Source organism: Oncorhynchus gorbuscha, linkage group LG08, assembly GCF_021184085.1.
Source record: "Oncorhynchus gorbuscha isolate QuinsamMale2020 ecotype Even-year linkage group LG08, OgorEven_v1.0, whole genome shotgun sequence".
Lineage (NCBI taxonomy): Eukaryota > Metazoa > Chordata > Actinopteri > Salmoniformes > Salmonidae > Oncorhynchus > Oncorhynchus gorbuscha.
This window is the reverse complement of record NC_060180.1, coordinates 69,213,679-69,236,814: the sequence shown is the minus strand read 5'-3', so window position 1 is coordinate 69,236,814 and position 23,136 is coordinate 69,213,679. Positions and strand designations below refer to the sequence as shown.

General features: G+C 44.3%; 2 protein-coding genes across 3 annotated transcripts in view; both read right to left on the bottom strand.

Annotated features, from left to right (window-relative positions):
• Positions 1–11,872, bottom strand: part of cfap57 (cilia and flagella associated protein 57) — a 38,200-nt gene extending 26,328 nt beyond the window's left edge. The window contains exons 1-11 of the mRNA XM_046360456.1: positions 11,736–11,872; positions 11,357–11,559; positions 9,746–10,059; positions 8,657–8,916; positions 7,784–7,967; positions 7,417–7,569; positions 4,858–4,997; positions 2,578–2,743; positions 2,287–2,400; positions 1,927–2,139; positions 485–658 (exon numbers count right to left, since the gene is read on the bottom strand). Of these exons, the coding sequence (XP_046216412.1) occupies positions 485–658; positions 1,927–2,139; positions 2,287–2,400; positions 2,578–2,743; positions 4,858–4,997; positions 7,417–7,569; positions 7,784–7,967; positions 8,657–8,916; positions 9,746–10,059; positions 11,357–11,513 (1,875 nt within the window). The 5' untranslated portion in view covers positions 11,514–11,559; positions 11,736–11,872. The remainder of the gene's footprint in view (positions 1–484; positions 659–1,926; positions 2,140–2,286; positions 2,401–2,577; positions 2,744–4,857; positions 4,998–7,416; positions 7,570–7,783; positions 7,968–8,656; positions 8,917–9,745; positions 10,060–11,356; positions 11,560–11,735) is intronic.
• An 851-nt stretch (positions 11,873–12,723) lies between these two features.
• LOC124041020 (doublesex- and mab-3-related transcription factor 1-like) lies at positions 12,724–15,230 on the bottom strand. 2 transcript variants are annotated; one of them, XM_046358175.1, is made up of 4 exons: positions 14,540–15,230; positions 13,947–14,209; positions 13,572–13,707; positions 12,724–13,308 (listed from the first exon to the last, which is right to left on the bottom strand). In XM_046358175.1, exons 1-4 carry the CDS (start codon positions 15,096–15,098, stop codon positions 13,232–13,234), a joined length of 1,035 nt encoding a protein of 344 aa, XP_046214131.1. In that variant the 5' UTR covers positions 15,099–15,230; the 3' UTR covers positions 12,724–13,231. The 2 variants fall into 2 exon arrangements, with proteins under 2 accessions (XP_046214131.1, XP_046214132.1); XM_046358176.1 differs by having other exon boundaries at positions 14,028–14,209.
• Between the last annotated feature and the right edge of the window lie 7,906 nt (positions 15,231–23,136).

Here is a 23,136-nt window from a genome sequence, read left to right as displayed (position 1 = left end):
ATTATAATGGGCATCTGGACATTTTTATACATGACCCTAAGCATGATGGGATGTACGTTGCTTAATTAACTCAGGAACTACACCTGTGTGGAAGCACCTGCTTTCAATATAGTATGTATCCCTCATTTACTGAAGTGTTTCAATTATTTTTGGCAGTTACCTGTACATGCTGGGGTAAATCCACTGGAGAAATGGGAGCAGAAATGAGAGAGGGCTAAACGACCGCTCAAAAAAACTTGATTTGATTTGCTTTCACTTGAAATGGCAGAAAAGTCCTAGCCTGGCCCGAAATATCATAGATCAAGCATCAATTTATCTGCAAGATTCGGACATTCCTAGATCTGTTGGTGCTGTATGGTCAAATTTTACTGTAGTCGTTATTTTTATGGCAATGATCAAAAGAGTTGGCATGACAACACAAACAGATCTTTCAGGTAAGCCACAATTGAATGTTCTGTTATTGGGCGAAACATCACACACCCACCTTGGTGACAGCCCCTGAGTGGGCCTGGTACTCAATCCAGTCTTTCTGTGTGGATAGAGGGTACTTGATGGCCCTGACAGTCCCGATGGAGGTCCCTGCGAAGAGCACCCGTCCCGACCGGGACATAGCGATGGTGGTGTAAGCCACGTCGTCCGCTGCCACCTCCCTAAGGATCTGAGAACAGATTGTCACATTGGTACAAAGCACAAGCCCGGTCCCAGATCAGTTTGTGCTGTCTCGCCACCTCCTATGGTCATAGTTGGCAAGGCAGCACAAACAGATCTGGGATCAAGCTAGTACACCATGTCATTCACACTAGGGGCTTCTTCTCCTCACAGTGGCGAGGCAGAGGGAGAAGAGGGAGAAGGAGCTTCCTCTCCTCACAGTGGCGAGGCAGAGGGAGAAGTGGGAGAATTGACTTCCTCTCCTCACAGTGGCGAGGCAGAGGGAGAGGGAGGAGAGGGAGAAGGAGTTTCCTCTCCTCACAGTGGCGAGGCAGAGGGAGAGGAGGGAGAAGGAGCTTCCTCTCCTCACAGTGGCGAGGCAGAGGGAGAGGAGGGAGAAGGAGCTTCCTCTCCTCACAGTGGCGAGGCAGAGGGAGAGGAGGGAGAAGGAGCTTCCTCTGCTCACAGTGGCGAGGCAGAGGGAGAGGAGGGAGAAGGGGTTTCCTCTCCTCACAGTGGCGAGGCAGAGGAGGGAGAAGGGGCTTCCTCTCCTCACAGTGGCGAGGCAGAGGGAGAGGAGGGAGAAGCGGCTTCCTCTCCTCACAGTGGCGAGGCAGAGGGAGAGGAGGGAGAAGGGGCTTCCTCTCCTCACAGTGGCGAGGCAGAGGGAGAGGAGGGAGAAGGGGCTTCCTCTCCTTACAGTGGCGAGGCAGAGGGAGAAGTGGGAGAATTGACTTCCTCTCCTCACAGTGGCGAAGGCAGAGGGAGAGGAGGGAGAAGAGGGAGAAGGAGCTTCCTCTCCTCACAGTGGCGAGGCAGAGGGAGAGGAGGGAGAAGGGGCTTCCTCTCCTTACAGTGGCGAGGCAGAGGGAGAGGAGGGAGAAGTGGCTTCCTCTCCTCACAGTGGCGAGGCAGAGGGAGAGGAGGGAGAAGGAGCTTCCTCTCCTCACAGTGGCGAGGCAGAGGGAGAGGAGGGAGAAGGGGCTTCCTCTCCTCACAGTGGCGAGGCAGAGGGAGAGGAGGGAGAAGGGGCTTCCTCTCCTCACAGTGGTGAGGCAAAGGGAGAAGTGGGAGAAAGATGAAACTGGGCCAACATTCTGCACATTTTCTCATCAATAAAATCATAGAAATGGATCTCTGTGGATGAGACATTCAATCTAAATGCAGTTTTCTACTCCCAAAACTACAATTTGTTACGAACACAATTACCTAAACTAAGTTTTGTAGACTCGTTATCTAGGGAACCATCCTTAGCTGAGGGTATAACCTCCATCCCACCTGACAGTCTTGGATCTCCTTAAGGGTACAGTCTGTCCCCACGGCGAAGATAGTCTTGGCATCGGGCGAGATGGTGACGCCAGTGTAGCTGCAGGACTTCAGAACGCTCTCCGACTCGCGCTTGCTGTTCAGCGTGTTCCACTCGTACACGGCCCCGTCCATCCCGCACGACACCAGGCGACTGTCGTCCGTGCTCCACACGATGGCCCGCACCTGACAAACATCATTTATACACAATAACAAGTCAGACAGCAGGGAGATGTAGTAGTGACAGTCAGCTGGGTTTCATACATAGTCTCTGAGGGAAATGATGTTCGATGAGTATAGGACCATAGGTTTTCCTGTTCAGGGAAAACACACCTTTCCATTGTGGCCCTTCAGATTTAAGAGGTTGTCAAATGTAGTGGAGGAGTAGATGTGGATGAGGTTTCCGTTGACAGCAGCGAACATGTGTCCCCCATGACTGAAAACACACTAGGATTGGAGAAACACAGACAAGCAACAAGACCAGGCTTATTATTCCATTGACCGCAATACAATATTCATTCATTTAGTTCAACTGACAGTATCTATAGTGAAGTTTATTTTGACACAGAGTACCTGTAACCCACACACACCTCACCCCCACCCCAACACCAACCCTTCCCCCACCTCTCTGCAGCCCCTGACAGTGAACTCCTTGAAGGTCCTAACATCGTCGATGAGCAGGTTCATGAGGCGCAGCTTGTCGGAGAAGCCCACCAGGATGAAGAGACCAGAGGGGTGCAGGGCCACGCTGAAGGCCTCTTCCTGGAACTCCTTATGCAGCTCCAGCACACTGACACAGACAGGAGGAGAAGACTCTCATGTAGAACACAGCGTTAGTAGAAACCTGTTGTTGATGGGCTAGGCTCCAGGAGGAGTAAATTAGTACTTTTTTATATGAATCTATTTGGTGTTAATCATGCTTTGGAGTCAATAGGAGATTTTCACTAACGTTTGAATTGAGCGTAGGTTTCCCAAGAAGGGTGACCACATTTAAAATACTCAAATGAGGGACAACCAGAGTGTAGCCTACAGTAACAGTCAAACGTTTGGACACACCTACTCATTCAAGGGTTTTTCTTTATTTTTACTATTTTCTACATTGTAGAATAATAGTGAATATATCAAAACTATGAAATCACACATACGGAATCATGTAGTAACCAAAAAAGTGTTAAACAAATCAAAATATATTTTAGATTTTAGATTCTTCAAAGTAGCCACCCTTTTCCTTGATGACAGCTTTGCACACTCTTGGCATTCTCTCAACCAGATTCATGAGGTAGTCACCTGGAATCCATTTAAATTAACAGGTGTGCCTTGTTAAAAGTTCATTTGTGGAATTTCTTTCCTTCTCAATGTGTTTCAGCCAATCAGTTGTGTTGTGACAAGGTAGGGCTGGTATACAGAAGATAGCCCTATTTGGTAAAAGACCAAGTCCATATTATGGCAAGAACAGTTCAAATAAACAAAGAGAAACAACAGTCCATCATTACTTTAAGACATGGGGGTCAGTCAATACCGAAAATGTGCAGTCTCAAAAACCATCAAGCGCTATGATGAAACTGGTTCTCATGAGGACCGCCACAGGAAAGGAAGACCCAGAGTTACCTCTGCTGCAGAGGATAAATTCATAAGTGTTACCAGTCTCAGAAATTGCAGCCCAAATAAATGCTTCACCGAGTTCAAGTAACAGAGACATCTCAACATCAACTGTTCAGAGGAGACTGCGTGAAACAGGCCTTCGTGGTCGAATTGCTAAAAAAGAAACCACTACTAAAGGACACCTATAAGAAGAAGAGACATACTTGGGCCAAGAAACACGAGCAATGGACATTAGACTGGTGGAAATCTGTCCTTTGGTCTGATGAGTACAAACTAGAAATGTTAAGGTTCCAACCGCCATGTCTTTATGAGACGTAGAGTAGGTGAACGGATGATCTCCGCATGTGTGGTTCCACCGTGAAGCATGTAGGAGGTGTGATTGTGCTTTGCTGTTGACAATGTCAGTGATTTATTTAGAATTCAAGGCATACTTAACAAGCATGTCTACCTAAACATTCTGCAGCGATACGCCATCCCATCTGGTTTGCACTTAGTGGGACTATCATTTGTTTTTCAACAGGACAGTGACCCAACACACCTCCAGGCTGTGTAAGAGCTATTTGACCAAGAAGGAGAGTGATGGAGTGCTGCATCAGATGATCTGGCCTCCACAATCACCCGACCTCAACCCAATTGAGATGGTTTGGGATGAGTTGGACCACAGAGTGAAGGAAAAGCAGCCAAGAAGTGCTCAGCATATGTGGGAACTCCTTCAAGACTGTTGGAAAAGCATTCCAGGTGAAGCTGGTTGAGAGAATGCCAAGAGTGTACAAAGCTGTCATCAAAGCAAAGGGTGGCTATTTGAAGAATCTCAAATATATTTTGATTTGTTTAACACTTTTTTGCTTACTACATGATTCCATACAGTATGTGTTATTCCATAGTTTTGATGTCTTCACTATTATTCTACAATGTAGAAAAAAGTATGAATAAAGAAAAACCCTTGAATGAGTAGATGTGTCCAAACTTTTGACTGGTACTGTAAATCTTTTTTGGTGTTTTAATTTGTTGATAAAATGCGGGACATGACTGCTTGGTTGCGGGACGCAGGACAATGGGCCAAAACACGGGACTGTCACGCAAAATCTGGGACATATGGTCACCCTATTCTCAGGTTTTGTCCTACAGTATGAATAGAATGGAATTGAAAACCGCTGAAATATATAATCTAGGGACAAGAGACGTACACTGATGGGGTCGACAGTTGGGGTCGATTCCATTTCAATTCAGTCAATTCAGGAAGTGAACTGAAAATTCCCATTGAAATTTTTCCCATTGAAAAGCAAAGAGATAATCTCTTACTTGGTCTCAAAGTTCCAGATGCGTACGGAGTGGTCCAGGGAGCATGTGGCGATAAGGGGCTTGCGGATGCAGATGGACAGACCTGTGATGATGTTGGAGTGAAACGAGTGGGACAGGAACTCAAAGTGGGCTTGCTCCCCCTGGTGGACAAGACATTGAAATTGAGCTTAGTGCAAGAGGCCTTTCAACATCCCAATTCTCTACTCTTCTGCTCAAAGTGTGCATTTGTTAACTTACTTTCATACACCAATCCAATTATTTGAAATGGAAAGGGGAGGAGTATACAAGTGCCCATTACGGTGAAAGGATTGTCTAAAGGGAGACCAATATGGTCAATATACCTCACCTACACATATCCACACTCAATCTCAGGCTCTCAACTATATTCCTCTGGATTGGAAGGAAGGAAGGAATGACAGTAGGTAGGATAGAAGAACAAAATAAAGAAAAGGAGCATTTGGACCTAACCTAACCTAACCTGGCCCTAACCTAACCTAACCTGGACCTAACCTGGACCTCACCTAACCTGGCCCTAACCAAACCTAACCTGGACCTAACCTAACCTGGCCCTAACCTAACCTAACCTGGACCTAACCTAACCTGGCCCTAACCAAACCTAACCTGGCCCTAACCTAACCTGGACCTAACCTAACCTGGACCTAACCTAACCTGGCCCTAACCTAACCTAACCTGGACCTAACCTAACCTGGACCTAACCTAACCTGGCCCTAACCTAACCTGGCCCTAACCTAACCTAACCTGGACCTAACCTAACCTGGACCTAACCTGGCCCTAACCTAACCTAACCTGGACCTAACCTAACCTGGACCTAACCTAACCTGGCCCTAACCTGGACCTAACCTAACCTGGACCTAACCTAACCTGGACCTAATCTAACCTGGACCTGACCTAACCTGGATTTAACCTAACCTGGACCTAACCTACCCTGGACCTAATCTAACCTGGACCTAACCAAACCTGGACCTAACCTAACCTGGACCTAATCTAACCTGGACCGAATCTAACCTGGACCTAACATAACCTAACCTGGACCTAATCTAACCTGGACCTAACCTGGACCTAATCTAACCTGGACCTAACCTAACCTGGACCTGACCTAACCTGGACCTAATCTAACCTGGACCTGACCTAACCTGGACCTAACCTAACCTGGACCTGACCTAACCTGGACCTAATCTAACCTGGACCTGACCTAACCTGGACCTAATCTAACCTGGACCTGACCTAACCTGGACCTAATCTAACCTGGACCTAACCTGGACCTAATCTAACCTGGACCTAACCTAACCTGGACCTGACCTAACCTGGACCTAATCTAACCTGGACCTAACCTAACCTGGACCTAATCTAACCTGGACCTAACATAACCTGGACCTGACCTAACCTGGACCTAATCTAACCTGGACCTGACCTAACCTGGACCTAATCTAACCTGGACCTAACCTGGACCTGACCTAACCTGGACCTAACCTAACCTGGACCTAACCTGGACCTAATCTAACCTGGACCTGACCTAACCTGGACCTAATCTAACCTGGACCTAACCTGGACCTAACCTGGACCTGACCTAACCTGGACCTAATCTAACCTGGACCTAACCAAACCTGGACCTTACCTGGACCTAACCTAACCTGGACCTGACCTGGACCTAATCTAACCTGGACCTAACCTAACCTGGACCTAACCTGGACCCTAACCTAACCTGGACCTAACCTGGAGCTAACCTAACCTGGACCTGACCTAACCTGGACCTAATCGAACCTGGACCTAACCTAACCTGGACCTAATCTAACCTGGACCTAACCTAACCTGGACCTAACCTAACCTGGACCTAACTTGGACCTAACCAAACCTGGACCTAATCTAACCTGGACCTAACCTAACCTGGACCTAATCTAGCCTGGACCTAATCTAACCTGGACCTAACCTGGACCTAACCTAACCTGGCCCTAACCTAACCTGGACCTAACCTGGACCTAACCTAACCTGGACCTAACCTAACCTGGACCTAACCTAACCTGGACCTAATCTAACCTGGACCTAACCTAACCTGGGGCTAATCCTGCTGACTGCGAGCCCAGCATGATTTAGCAGCTGTTCACCTTGCACACATCCATATGGTCTATATCATATACCAGGGGTTCTCAAAGTGGGGTCTGCAGCCAGATCTCAAAATAAAACAATCAAAAATAGGTCTGTTTGAGATTCAAGTTGGAGGCAGAGAAGGCTGGGGGGGGGCTTTAGGAGGTTGGGCTCATTATAATAACTGGAATGGAAGAAATGGAACGGAGTTTCCATATGTTTGATTTGAAGAATCTCAAATATAAATGTTCCTTCCCAGAGACGTGGTTCTTCCGGCGATGCACTGCCAAAGTCATAGTAAAACTCCTTGTATGCTATTTTGACCTCACTCGAGTTATGATTATGAGTTGGGTTCCTGATAAATTGGGTTCCTGATACATTTTCTAAAACATAAGGGGTCTCCAGCTCCCCTGTACTATACATTTAGGCCTATATTTTCACTATATCACTGCTCACCTTGCTCATCTCAGCAGAGGACAGGGTGATGCTGTAGAGCTGACCACGGTCTGTACTGGTGACCAGGGTCTCCTCTGACGGGCTGATACACAGTGTGACCATCTCCTGCTGCTCCGCATGGCTCGGCTCGTTGCTGCACGGGTCTGCCGGGATCTGACACACAGACACAGACACACACACACACACACACACACACACACACACACACACACACACACACACACACACACACACACACACACACACACACACACACACACACACACACACACACACACACACACACATTTCAAATGAATGAGACCACCACCTCCTGTTCTGTTCATTATGAAGTCAAGTTATCATGTTCTCCAAACATTGACATTACCCTGATCTCCCTAGTCTTTCTGTAGTTGTCCTTCTCCTCTGTCTTCTCAAACAGACACACGGTCCCTGGGCCGGCAGAGCAGGCAAAGCCCTTAGAGTAGGACGTGATGGCTGTGATTCTGGGCATACGGGCTGGGGCTGCCCCCTCGGACTTGACCTCCTCTGGCTTTCTCCTCTCTAGTTGTCTGTGCCGTGAAAGGACGGTCATTTGTTATCCATTTGAGAATTAAATCTGTTAATGATTAGGATCAGACAGTCCAATTGTCAATGGGGTAAGTGTGGTAGGATTCCCCCTGCGGGAAGCATTCCTACAGACAGGTAGCCTAGCAGTTAAGAGCATTGCACCAGTAACAGAAAGGTTGCTGGTTCAAATCCCTGATCCGACTAGGTGAAAAAAATAAGTCGTCTGCTAAGTGACAAAAAAATACATTATTCTAAATAGCTGCTAGTGCTGTAAAAAAAATAACTACGTTGTCATTGCATAACACTTTGATAAATCAGAATTGTCCAACCTTATGAATAGAATGGGCTTGGAAGCAATTTGACTAGTAAACTCTCAATGGCTTCCTCTTATTGTGATGCAATAATTTCCATGGTATTTTGGAATGTTCATTCAACTGATGCTGGATTGCCATGGTAATGTAGAATGTTCATTCAAATGATGCTGGATTGCCATGGTAATGTAGAATGTTCTATCAAATGATGCTGGATTGCCATGGTAATGTAGAATGTCAATTCAAAATGATGCTAACTGACTCATGTATTTTTTGTAATAGATGTGGTAAAGAGGTCAATGGAATGCAGACTGTGGAGGATAGAAGGACGAAAATGTTTGATTGATTGATCGACTGATTGATCCGTCATCCTGTCTGACCTGTCTGCCTCCTGTGTGGCAGGCTTGGTGGTGACGCTCATCTCCCAGCGCAGGTCACCTGACTCGAACACCAGCAGCCTGCCTGTCTCTGTCCCCGCTATGACACGCTCCTCGGACATCCAGGTGTGCGACAGGAAGTTATGGGACTCCAGCTTAAGGAAGTTGGACTGCTTCAGGGCGCCCTCAGCATAGCGGAAGAGCTTGAAGACCCCATTGCCACTCACGCAGATCTGGGTGTTGTCCTGCGGGTTAAAGCTGACCTGGGGGTGATGAAGATGAAGACGATGATGATAGGTCTTTTGTATTTATTTATTGGACCTTTATTTAACTAGACAAGTCAGTTAAGAACAAATTCTTATTTACAATGGCGGCCTAGGAACAGTGGGTTAACTGGTCTAGGAACAGTGGGTTAACTGGTCTAGGAACAGTGGGTTAACTGGTCTAGGAACAGTGGGTTAACTGGTCTAGGAACAGTGGGTTAACTGGTCTAGGAACAGTGGGTTAACTGGTCTAGGAACAGTGGGTTAACTGCTAGGAACAGTGGGTTAATTCAGCAGCAGAACGAACAGATCTTTTACTAGGAACAGTGGGTTAACTGCCTTATTCAGCAGCAGAACGACAGATCTTTTACCTTGTCAGCTCGGGGATTCAATCTAGCAACCTTTCAGTTACTGGCCCAACGCTCTAACCACTAGGCTGCTATATAGTTATTCAGTGTGTGTGGTTGAGTACTTTATGCTCTGTGCTTGACTTGGACTGAAATAGGTGCCGGTACTGTTTATTTAGGTGGAGGAGCTCCACAGCACTTGTGAGCTAATATTCTATGAGAGGAACAGGAGCTCAAGCAGTAGTAAACCGGAGATGCCGATACTCCGGTGAACTCCTTGCCCATGTCAAGCAAGGTGTGTGTGTCAGTGTGTGTTCGCGTCCACAGGATATATACATCCACAACTGTACCTCAAAATGTCACACTTTTCTTTTGTTTTAATTTCACCAGGATAAAATACCATCATGAAGTAGAGGCCCACTTCTCCCCCCTCTTCTCTCCTCTCTTCTCTCCTCTGGTCTGCCTATATCTGTCACACCCACCTGGTTGATGGGGTTGGTGGACCCTGTCGTCTTCACTGAGGCCATGACCTTCTGCTTCTCCCACATCCAGTAGAACAGGGTCCAGTCGGGGGCTCCTGCCTGCCCTATCAGGTACTTGGAGTCAGGGGAGAAGGCCATGGAGACAAATTCCAGCACGGGGACCTCTCCCCCACTGAGCACCTTCCTCTTCCGGCTCTGCTCGTGCTGCAGGTCGTACACGGTGATAGTGCCCTTCTCACCACGCTCTGACACGGCCAGGTAGCGGCGGTTGGCGCTGATGGCCAGGGCCTGCATGCCCTGGCTTTTCTCTGTGCCTTTGAGGAAAAATGGAGGGGTAGTGCACTACAAAGGGAATAGGATGCCATTTGGGAAAAACACCTAATGTTGTGCATGAGGTTTCGATCTTTGTCATTTTCATTTAATGAAGTATACCTTTACTTAACCCTCCTGCTGTGTTCCAGTTTTCTCTCTGAAAAATGTACTTAATTTAATCTGATTGTCATAAGGTTCCATGACTTTGTCCACACTGGACATCTAAACACACAAAATTCATTTGGATGATTTTCATAAAATGTTGGGTGTTTTATTTAACTTTTGTACACCTGTGGTGTTCCCGGTCAAAAATGACCGGTCTTTAGAAATGAATGGGTGAGACTACAATTAGTGTATCAAATGGATTCCCAGACCCCCACATGGATGTGTGTTTGAACACACACACACACACACACATCACTCCCCTTCTTGGCTTCCATCGCAACCCCCACAGGGACCTTTCCCTAATAGAATCTTTCCCCCACGGGAACCACACCTGTTAGCATTCTCACAAACATTGTTTCAATAATATATAGAACTTATCTCGGCTCTGGTATATAAAGCTTTTTTGAGGCCTTGCGTGTTCATTTGCTAAATTGTAATTACTTCGCTACTGTGGCCTATTTATTCCCTTACCTCCTCATGCCATTTGAACACACTGTATATATACTTTTTTTCTATTGTGTTATTGACTGTACGTTTGTTTATGTGTAACTCTGTGTTGTTGTTTGTGTCACACTGTTTTCTTTATCTTGGCTCAACTGGCCTACCTGGTGAAATAAAAAAAAAAAAACGTGAGGCTCTTGATCATGACACTGGTGAGGAGAGAATCCTTGTTAAACTTTGACACAAAGTAGTCTGTGATAAATAACACAAAATATTTTATCTGAGTATTTGATAGTCAAAATAATCCATACATTATGACTTTTTTATTACTCAAGAACGAGTTGTATGAGCTCAGGTCAATTAGGGCTACAGGCCATAAATAGCGAATAGAAGTTAAAAACGTGTAATGTTCACAAGAACCTAAGCTGATAAAAAAAAAGATCTAACTACATTAGGTGATAATATATGTATTATTGTGGATTTATAATCAGCTATAATGGGTCTTTTTGGACCGGGAACACAGAATTAATTCATATGAAACGAACACAACAGGAGGGTTAACCAGACAAGTTGATTGAGAACACATCATTTTCCAATAAACTTAGCTAGCTAACGAAACGCATATGTACACTGCAAGAGAAAATAAGTATAACTAGCTAAAAATGTCTACTGTTATCATTTGGGATCAACTACCTGGAATGAACCTCTGCCATCTCTGGTCAATGTTGTAGCGCACACAGTTGTTTCCGCATGGGAAGATGACCGTCTGCTCATCGAAGTAGCAAATATTATTTATTACTCCTGTCCGCAAACCGAAGATGTAGTGACACTGGGCTACAACCGAAGCCATATTGTTCAATCCGGTAACCCGTTATTAAAAACAACTGTTCTAATGTCTGTAAGACAAAGCACACAAATGTAGCTAACCAGTCACGGATTGCAAACATACAGCCAGGCTAAATTAGCTTGCTAACGTTAGCAGTTAGCGTTATAGCTGAGCAAGTTCTGTTTGCAATTCAAGCTAACTGTCTAGAAATACAGAGACAACACACTCTCGGGCATTGACACTAACCTGATCCGTAGTTGAAACTTTGCAAAGAAATTAATATTAGTTGTCAAGTTTAGATATGTGAATCTGTCTTTCTAAAAAAAAAAGAAGTTTTTGTGCATCATTGTTTTGCAGAGCGGACGTGTTCCTCTAGTGTGTTTGGTTACCATGGATACGTGAAGCCTGAGCGATACCATAGCAACCATGGAGAATGACGCGCAACGCTGGACCATTGGATGGCGCCAAATACTGAACCTTCTCCAGATGCGATTGGCTTTGGCATTTAAATCATATCCAAGTACTACTTATCATTTTAATATCAACATCAAGAGTCATTTTTCATTACACATTACTGTAACACTGTAAGACAATTTTATGCTCAAAATTAATACATTGATCTGTGGTGGTTATTAAACTCCCAACACTCATCTGTGACACTGTATTACTGTAAGACTGTAAGTAAGACTGTATTAATATTCATGTATGCATAATGTATGTTGTAAATTAGCTTATCCAACCACTGGCTGTTTGACATCTGTAAAAAAAAATATAATGAATCAATACATTTTTTTGTGACTTCCTTATATTCAATATTCCCCGTGTGAAGGTTGGTGTAATGTAATGCTTGTCTGAATTTGGATCAACATTTAAGAAATACCGAGAGCAATAAGATCAGGCTAAAAGTATAACGCAATCTTAAAACTATAAGCTATTCCTTATGTACAAATCTGATATTAGCAATGACACTGTGTTCCTGTTTTTGCCAGTCAACATTGAATCCATATAGATTTTGTCCTGGTCCAAGATTCACTGTAATACAAAAGAAATTGGACGTGTTGAGTTTGACTGGTCTGACAGTCAACTGAATCCCATGAAGCACCCAGAGAGGCTTTACAAAGAGAACTTCTTCCTATATGTGGTTTACACTAAAGAAACCGGCATCAAATCACACAGGCCTTTTCCACGAAAGCAGCTGTTTAGGAACACGTCATGACAACAGCATTGATTTATTTGTTATATATATTTTATTTCATGAACAACCGGAACATGGCTGTGAATATAATACAACTGAACTGACTAATTAACTGAATGAGGAAGAAAACAATGTTCCTGATAAAGGCAAGACAAGAAATGACAAGGCAAATCCTTTTAGTTAAAAAAAAACAAATATGAGATTATATTTGACTATCACAAACTGATATAAATATGACTGTTAAAAATGATTAATTAAATAATTAAACAAAAATAGCTTCTGTAAAAAGTAAAAAAGCCCCCCCCCCCCCAGAAATAATAGCAGATTATTGTTGTGTTGTTGTTCTTTTATCCAATGGTTGTTATTGTGTGTACAATGAGAATTGAAACCCCTGTGCATAATGAACTACACGGTGGAACAAGGTAAAAATGTCAACAGTGACTTAGCTAAGTCTTTGGTGCTGTATATTTGCACAACAGAAAGGGTAAATATGATTTTTCTCAAGTGGATATATGATGTTAGGATGCTAACCACATGACCTTCGCCCTCACACAGTGTTCTGGGAAGAGGAGGCATTTTCCAGTGAGCTGCTCTCTGACCCTTGGTTGCTATGGGGATGTCCACCTGTAGTTGGAGAAAGGAAAGACAGGGCGACATTGTGGGCCAATCGAGTTGTCTACCTCAGTTAACACCAAGTGTAGTCAGAGAATGCATTTATTTAATTTAACTTTTATTTAAAATAGGCAAGTCAGTTTAAGAACACATTCTTATTTACAATGACGGGCTACCCTGTCCAAACCCGGACAACGCTGGGCCAGTCTCTATGACATTATACATTATCCACTAACAAAGTATGATTGCCGGCAACAGCCACAAAACACACATACTTGTTCCATGTTCTCTGTCCTTAGGTAGAGAAGGCTGTGGTGACGGATGCGACCTCAGAACCAGCTCCTCCAGGTAACTTCCAGGACGAATGTCACTGCCAGGGGGGTGAGGGGCAAAGAATGGCACTCTGCCACCCTGGGTGCAAACCATACACATTCACATACAAGCAAACGGGCTTCCATCCATTTTGTCAGGGTTCATTTTCACCAAAATAGCTATACACTGTCATGGCATAGTATGGATCGCAAAAAATATATATTAATCTGTCATGTCATAGGTATAACGTAATATCCTCAAAGTGTAAAGCCCATTTTGACAGCACATTTACTACTTCATTATATATATTTTTAAATTCTAATGCTTTTTGGTCTTACGTTTATAGGACCTGCCTCAGGAGGGTAGTGCATCGGGCCAGGTGCTGGAAAGTGAGGGAAACACATTGGACCATTACCGACCTTGAAAGGCCCTGGTGGTGGAAGCGGCATGTTCACCAGAATGGCTGGGCAAGCTGCGTAGGCATTCGGGTAGCCTGAGAAGACCTTAAAGGGGAACTGCATGGCCACCATTTCTCCAGAGTACATGTCTCTCTGACCGCCAACCTCCGCTATAACATAGTCGCTGGGGAAATGTGGGCCGCCTTCGTGGATGCGAAGTAAAGAAAGAAAGAAAAGATGTAAATGCCAGTTTGTACATACAGCATTATGTGTAGGCTACATAATCACAAACACTGAAACTCATCCCAACAAGAGAATAAAAAGGCGCGAAATTAGAGCTCTGAAATTCAATAGCAACCTAACCATGTTAGCTACCCAGTTAACAAGGTTTATCAACTATATTAAAATATATATCGTTTTAAAAAAAAGTTATTTATTATGTTTTTCAAGAATGTAACGTTAGCTAGCGCTACAACAACAAAAAACACATGCATGTTAAATGAATTTATTCAACAAAAGATTGATCCACTTACTTCGACTCATCGCTGAAGACGCATCCTGAATCCCACTCCAAGGCGCCCCGTAACCACCGTCTTCACCGCCATGATCACCACCTCCAGGGGTGGACTTTCTCTGCGGTTCATGAGTGATCCATGGGCCATGGCCATCTTTGGCAGACTTGTCGGGGACCTCCATCTCCGCATAGGTCCTACCGTATGCCTCTTCAACACGTTGTGGTGGCATCTTGATGACTGTCTCTGTACGTGTTCCGGGGCCAGGAAACATCACTCCAGATGTGTCGGGCAGATGTGCGTTTTCCACCCGGCCGCTCAAAGTGCCATCAACCGGTGTATCACTGGGCCTTGACCAAGTCAAATTAAGTGCTGATTCTTCTTTGTTAGTTTTCTTGATCCGTCTTTGAAATGCCATTATTTTCGTTCTCTCTGCAATCAGAGAACATTTCCAACAATTGCATTTAAGAAATTGACACTGTCCCGAATGTCCCTTGAGTTGAACAATGAATCCATGATTTCTGCATCTGGCACACTTTGGGTTTCGTGGACTTTTTTGCGGTTTGTAAACATTTGACATGATTAATTGTACTTAGTTAATTAATTGTACTTAGTTATCCGGCGATCAAGAAGTCCTGCAAGTCAGCCCCCAAAAAATGGCTTAATTTTCCTACTGATTGTGTTGCTAGCTATGCTTGTCACGATCATGAGCTTTCAGTCAAGAGGGGTTTCACTCAGGAACAACACAATTTAATGCGGCGGTGCCACGTGACGTGAAACCTTGTATCTATTTGGGCGTGGGAATCGTTTACAAACGTTGTTCACAGGAGCGTCGTCAATTAATTGTACAAATAAAATAAAAAATACCAAATATAATTTAGAGTTTCAGAATGGGCTCATGCATGCTGGTTTTGCACGCAATGTGGAATTAAATGTAAAACACTATATTTAACACTATACTGTAAGTAGCACTATTATTTGTAAGATGTATTAATAATTTAGACATGTTTTAATTGTATTTGAAATACCAGCAGAAATTGCTATTTTTCTTCAAATAAATATAAACTATATCAAATTTTTAAAAGAAATCTGAGCACACAGAGTATAACATTCTTAAACTAAGGATATGAAAAGTTACACCACACATCCCATTTGTCAACCATAAAATAGACTACTTAATTGCCTAATAATGAGGCGTCTTCAACATAAAACGTCAATCTTTATAAAGTGTATGCTTGCTAGTGTCTGGTTGTATGTGTTGCCAAGGTGATGGGGGAGAAGAGGTTGTGATTTATGATGGTGTCACTCAGCTGCCATTAGGCTGTCTATGCTCGGCTGCACAGTGCACCACTGTGTCACGCTACATCAGTCAGTTCAGATGTACACCAGCCTCCTGGCTCTGAGGTTCTGGGCGGAGACAGCGTGAGACAATCCCAAAACCACTGAATAGTATCCAAGTGTGAGTGATTGAAAAGTACAGAACAGTGCTTGTAAGGTAGCAGCGACTGTGGCGCGTACATGCAAACACTATGCTTTATACATTACATGAATAGCCTACATGTGGACTTGATGGTAAAGATCAAATCAAATGTATTTATATAGCCCTTCGTACATCAGCTAATATCTCAAAGTGCTGTACAGAAACCCAGCCTAAAACCCCAAACAGCAAGCAATGCAGGTGTAGAAGCACGGTGGCTGGGAAAAACTCCCTAGAAAGGCCAAAACCTAGATTATACTGCACTGTGTTGCAAGGATGCTGCTGCTACTGATTCATGACAATACAACATGACAATGTTCTGTAAAAACACAGGAGTATAATTACAATACTACAGTGCATCCAAACTCAAAACTACAGTTGTGTTAAAGGGGAATGATGAGGTTCAGGATACTTACTGTACACGGGGTCCTGTTCCAATAGTATTCTTTCCGTGACATTCAGTAGCTTTCACCAGTTATCCAACGTCAGAACAGTGATCATTTAAAGGAAGGAATTGAGAATCAAATCAAATCAAATCAAATCAAATTTATTTATATAGCCCTTCATACATCAGCTGATATCTCAAAGTGCTGTACAGAAACCCAGCCTAAAACCCCAAACAGCAAACAATGCAGGTGTAAAAGCACGGTGGCTAGGAAAAACTCCCTAGAAAGGCCAAAACCTAGGAAGAAACCTAGAGAGGAACCGGGCTATGTGGGGTGGCCAGTCCTCTTCTGGCTGTGCCGGGTAGAGATTATAACAGAACATGACCAAGATGTTCAAATGTTCATAAATGACCAGCATGGTCAAATAATAATAAGGCAGAACAGTTGAAACTGGAGCAGCAGCACAGTCAGATGGACTGGGGACAGCAAGGAGCCATCATGTCAGGTAGTCCTGGGGCACGGTCCTAGGGCTCAGGTCCTCCGAGAGAGAGAAAGAAAGAGAGAATTAGAGAGAGCATATGTGGGGTGGCCAGTCCTCTTCTGGCTGTGCCAGGTGGAGATTATAACAGAACGTGGCCAAGATGTTCAAATGTTCATAAATGACCAGCATGGTTGAATAATAGTAAGGCAGAACAGTTGAAACTGGAGCAGGAGCATGGCCAGGTGGACTGGGGACAGCAAGGAGTCCTCATGTCAGGTAGTCCTGGGACATGGTCCTAGGGCCCAGGCCAGTTGAAACTGGAGCAGCAGCATGGCCAGGTGGACTGGGGACAGCAAGGAGTCATCATGTCAGGTAGTCCTGGGGCATGGTTCTAGGGCTCAGGTCCTCCGAGAGAGAGAAAGAAAGAGAGAAGGAGAGAATTAGAGAACGCACACTTAGATTTACACAGGACACTGAATAGGACAGGAGAAGTACTCCAGATAAACAAACTGACCCTAGCCCCCCGACACATAAACTACTGCAGCATAAATACTGGAGGCTGAGACAGGAGGGGTCAGGAGACACTGTGGCCCCATCCGAGGACACCCCGGACAGGGCCAAACAGGAAGGATATAACCCCACCCACTTTGCCAAAGCACAGCCCCCACACCACTAGAGGGAAATCTTCAACCACCAACTTACCATCCTGAGACAAGGCCGAGTATAGCCCACAAAGATCTCCGACACGGTACAACCCAAGGGGTGGGGGGCGAACCCAGACAGGCCGACCACAACAGTGAATCAACCCACCCAGGTGACGCATCCCCCAGGGACGGCACGAGAGAGCCCCAGCAAGCCAGTGACTCAGCCCCCGTAACAGGGTTAGAGGCAGAGAATCCCAGTGGAAAAAGGGGAACCGGCCAGGCAGAGACAGCAAGGGCGGTTCGTTGCTCCAGAGCCTTTCCGTTCACCTTCCCACTCCTGGGCCAGACTACACTCAATCATATGACCCACTGAAGAGATGAGTCTTCAGTAAAGACTTAAAGGTTGAGACCGAGTTTGCGTCTCTGACATGGGTAGGCAGACCGTTCCATAAAAATGGAGCTCTATAGGAGAAAGCCCTGCCTCCAGCTGTTTGCTTAGAAATTCTAGGGACAATTAGGAGGCCTGCGTCTTGTGACCGTAAACGTATAGGTATGTACGGCAGGACCAAATCAGAGAGGTAGGTAGGAGCAAGCCCATGTAATGCTTTGTAGGTTAGCAGTAGAACCTTGAAATCAGCCCTTGCTTTGACAGGAAGCCAGTGTAGAGAGGCTAGCACTGGAGTAATATGATCAAATTTTTTGGTTCTAGTCAGGATTCTAGCAGCCGTATTTAGCACTAACTGAAGTTTATTTAGTGCTTTATCCGGGTAGCCGGAAAATAGAGCATTGCAGTAGTCTAACCTAGAAGTGACAAAAGCATGGATTAATTTTTCTGCATCATTTTTGGACAGAAAGTTTCTGATTTTTGCAATGTTACGTAGATGGAAAAAAGCTGTCCTCGAAATGGTCTTGATATGTTCTTCAAAAGAGAGATCAGGGTCCAGAGTAACGCCGAGGTCCTTCACAGTTTTATTTGAGACGACTGTACAACCATTAAGATTAATTGTCAGATTCAACAGAAGATCTCTTTGTTTCTTGGGACCTAGAACAAGCATCTCTGTTTTGTCCGAGTTTAATAGTAGAAAGTTTGCAGCCATCCACTTCCTTATGTCTGAAACACATGCTTCTAGCGAGGGCAATTTTGGTGCTTCACCATGTTTCATTGAAATGTACAGCTGTGTGTCATCCGCATAGCAGTGAAAGTTTACATTATGTTTTCGAATAACATCCCCAAGAGGTAAAATATATAGTGAAAACAATAGTGGTCCTAAAACAGAACCTTGAGGAACACCGAAATGTACAGTTGATTTGTCAGAGGACAAACCATTCACAGAGACAAACTGATATCTTTCCGACAGATAAGACCTAAACCAGGCCAGAACATGTCCGTGTAGACCAATTTGGGTTTCCAATCTCTCCAAAAGAATGTGGTGATCGATGGTATCAAAAGCAGCACTAAGGTCTAGGAGCACGAGGACAGATGCAGAGCCTCGGTCCGATGCCATCAAAATGTCATTTACCACCTTCACAAGTGCCGTCTCAGTGCTATGATGGGGTCTAAAACCAGACTGAAGCATTTCGTATACATTGTTTGTCTTCAGGAAGGCAGTGAGTTGCTGCGCAACAGCCTTCTCTAAAATCTTTGAGAGGAATGGAAGATTCGATATAGGCCGATAGTTTTTTATATTTTCTGGGTCAAGGTTTGGCTTTTTCAAGAGAGGCTTTATTACTGCCACTTTTAGTGAGTTTGGTACACATCCAGTGGATAGAGAGCCGTTTATTATGTTCAACATAGGAGGGCCAAGCACAGGAAGCAGCTCTTTCAGTAGTTTAGTTGGAATAGGGTCCAGTATACAGCTTGAAGGTTTAGAGGCCATGATTATTTTCATCATTGTGTCAAGAGATATAGTACTAAAACACTTGAGCGTCTCTCTTGATCCTAGGTCCTGGCAGAGTTGTGCAGACTCAGGACAACTGAGGTTTGGAGGAATACGCAGGTTTAAAGAGGAGTCCGTAATTTGCTTTCTAATAATCATAATCTTTTCCTCAAAGAAGTTCATGAATTTATCACTGCTAAAGTGCAAGTCATCCTCTCTTGGGGAATGCTGCTTTTTAGTTAGCTTTGCCACAGTATCAAAAAGGAATTTTGGATTGTTCTTATTTTCCTCAATTAAGTTAGAAAAATAGGACGATCGAGCAGCAGTAAGGGCTCTTCGGTACTGCACGGAATGGATGCATCTCAGACTATTCTAACAGGGTCCATGGTGTTCTCTGGAAATGACATCATTGACTGGATATAAAGTGACAGATGCAGATCAACCAGTTTTCAACTCAGCCGAGACAGCCCCGTCACCGTCAACTCTCACAGCATTGGTATAGGCTGTCGGAAGAGAGGCATTGGTATAGGCTGTCGGAAGAGAGGTAAAGATACCTTAATAGAAAATGACTCAAGTAAAAGTGAAAGTCTCCCAGTAAAATACTACTTGAGTAAAGTCTAAAAGTATTTGGGTTTAAATGCACTTAAGTACTAAAGTAAAAATATAAACCATTTCAAATTCCTTATAATAAGCAAACCAGACTGCACAACAAAAAAAACAGACTGTTTTTCTTTTTATTGACGGATAGCCTTTGGCACACTCCATCACTCAGACATAATTTACAAACAAAACATTTGTGTTTATTGAGTCGTTTAGATCAGAGGCAGCAGGGATGACCAGGGATATTCTCTTTATAAGTGTGTGAATTAGACCATTTTCCTGTCAAAATGTAACGAGTAATTTTGGGTATCGGGGAAAATGCATGGAGTTAAAAGTATATTATTTTCTTTAGGAATGTAGTGAAGTAAAACTAAAAGTTGGCAAAAATATACAGATATACAGATACCCCAAAAAAACTTTTAAGTAGTACTTTAAAGTATTTTTAGTTTAGTTCTTTACACCACTGAAGTCTGAAAGGGGTTTTTAGCAGGTAAGAGGCTGTGCTCATAGGTAGTGGGTTTTAGTGGTATTAACATTACACATTTTACATTTGAGTCTTTAAGCCGATGCTCTTATCCAGAGCGACTTACAGTTAGTGCATTCATCTTAAGATAGCTCGGTGGCACAACCACATATCACAGGCATAGGAAGTAACTTTTCCTCAAAGCAGCCATCAGCAGTCAGAGCTAGAAGGGGGAGGAGTCAAGTGTTGATTCAGGAAAGTGTTATTATGTATTAACACACACTGCATTATTTTGGTTCATGTCCAGGGATTTGGTTCATGTCCAGGGATTTGGTTCATGTCCAGGGATTTGGTTCATGTCCAGTGATTTGGTTCATGTCCAGGGATTTGGTTCATGTCCAGTGATTTGGTTCATGTCCAGTGATTTGGTTCATGTCCAGGGATTTGGTTCATGTCCAGGGATTTGGTTCATGTCCAGTGATTTGGTTCATGTCCAGTGATTTGGTTCATGTCCAGTGATTTGGTTCATGTCCAGTGATTTGGTTCATGTCCAGGGATTTGGTTCAGGTCCAGTGATTTGGTTCATGTCCAGGGATTTGGTTCAGGTCCAGTGATTTGGTTCAGGTCCAGGGATTTGGTTCATGTCCAGGGATTTGGTTCATGTCCAGTGATTTGGTTCATGTCCAGGGATTTGGTTCATGTCCAGGGATTTGGTTCATGTCCAGTGATTTGGTTCATGTCCAGGGATTTAGTTTTTTTCCTCATCTATTTACACACAATGCCCCATAATGACAAAGCAAAAACAGGTTTTTAGAAATTTTAGCAAATTAAAAACTGAAATATCACATTTACGTAAGTATTCAGACCCTTTCCTCAGTACTTTGTTTAATAAGTACCTTTGGCAGCGATTACAGCCTCGAGTCTTCTTGGGTATGACGCTACAAGCTTGGCGCACCTGTATTTGGGGAGTTTCTCCCATTCGTCTCTGCAGATCCTCTCAAGCTGTCAGGTTAGATGGAGAGCATCGCTGCACAGCTAATTTCAGGTTTCTCCAGAGATGTTCAATCGGGTTCAAGTCTGGGCTCTTGCTAGGCCACTCAAGGACATTCTGAGACTTGACCTGAAACCTCTTCTGTGTTGTCTTGGCTGTGTGCTTAGGGTTGTTGTGCTGTTGGAAGGTGAACCTTCACCCCCAGTCTGAGGTCCTGAGCTCTCTGGAGCAGGTTTTCGTCAAGGATCTCTCTGTACTTTGCTCCGTTCATCGTTTCCTCGATCCTGACTAGTCTCCCAGTCCCTGCCTCTGAAAAACATTTCCACAGCATGATGCTACCACCACCACGCTTCACCATAGGGATGGTGCCAGGTTTCCTCCAGACGTGATGCTTGGCATTCAAGCCAAAGAGTTCAATCTTGGTTTCATCAGACCAGAGAATCTTGTTTCTCAGTTGCCTTTTGGCAAACTCCAAGCGGGCTGTCATGTACCTTTTACAGAGGAGTGGCTTCCATCTGGCCACTCTACCATAAAGGCCTCATTGGTGGAGTCCTGCAGAGATGGTTGTCCTTCTGGAAGGTTCTCCCATCTCCACAGAGGAACTCTGGACCTCTGTCAGAGTGACCATTAGGTTCTTGGTCACCTCCCTGATCAAGGCCCTTCTCTCCTGATTGCTCAGTTTGGCCGGGTGGCCAGCTCTAGGAAGATTCTTGGTGGTTCCAAACTTCTTCCATTTAAGAATGATGGAGTCAACTGTGACGGCCGTTGGTGGAAGAAGGTGAGGACCAAAGTGCAGAGTGGTAAGTGTTCATGATTATTTAATAGAACAGAACACTGAATGACAAAAACGACAAGAGAACGAAATGAAACCAAAACAGTTCTGTCTGGTGCAGACACAAAACAGAAAACAACTACCCACAAAACCCATGTGGGCAAGAGCTACCTAAGTATGGTTCTCAATCACAGACAACGATAGACAGCTGTCCCTGATTGAGAACCACACCCGGCCAAAAACAAAGAAATACAAAAACATAGAAAAAGGAACATAGAATGCCCACCCTAGTCACACCTTGGCCTAACCAAAATGGGCGTGACAGGCCACTGTGTTCTTCAATGCTGCAAACATGTTTTGGCACCCTTCCCCAGATCTGTGCTTCGACACAGTCCTGTCTTAGAGCTCTACGGATAATTCCTTTGACCTCATGGCTTGGTTTTTGCTCTGACATGCTCTATAGAGTCTCTTCTATCAGTATGCAGTTCTGTCTCATTTGATTAACATTTAAATGCATTTTGTAGAACCATTTTGTAAATGTTCCCCGCTGGGATTTATACATTGCTGCAATCGATTGACAAACATCTCTCTCTCTCTCTCTCTCTCTCTCTCTCTCTCTCTCTCTCTCTCTCTCTCTCTCTCTCTCTCTCTCTCTCTCTCTCTCTCTCTCTCTCTCTCTCTCTCTCTCTCTCTCTCTGTCTGTCTGTCAATCAATATCTGTCTCTCTGTCTCCCTGTCAATCAATCTCTGTCAATCTCTCTCTGTCAATCTTTCTCTCTGTCAATCTCTCTCTCTGTCAATCTCTCTCTCTCTGTCAATCTCTCTCTGTCAATCGCTCTCTCTGTCAATCTCTGTCAATCTCTGTCTCTGTCCATCTCTCTGTCAATCTCTGTCAATCTGTCAATCTCTCTCTCTCTCTCTCTCTTC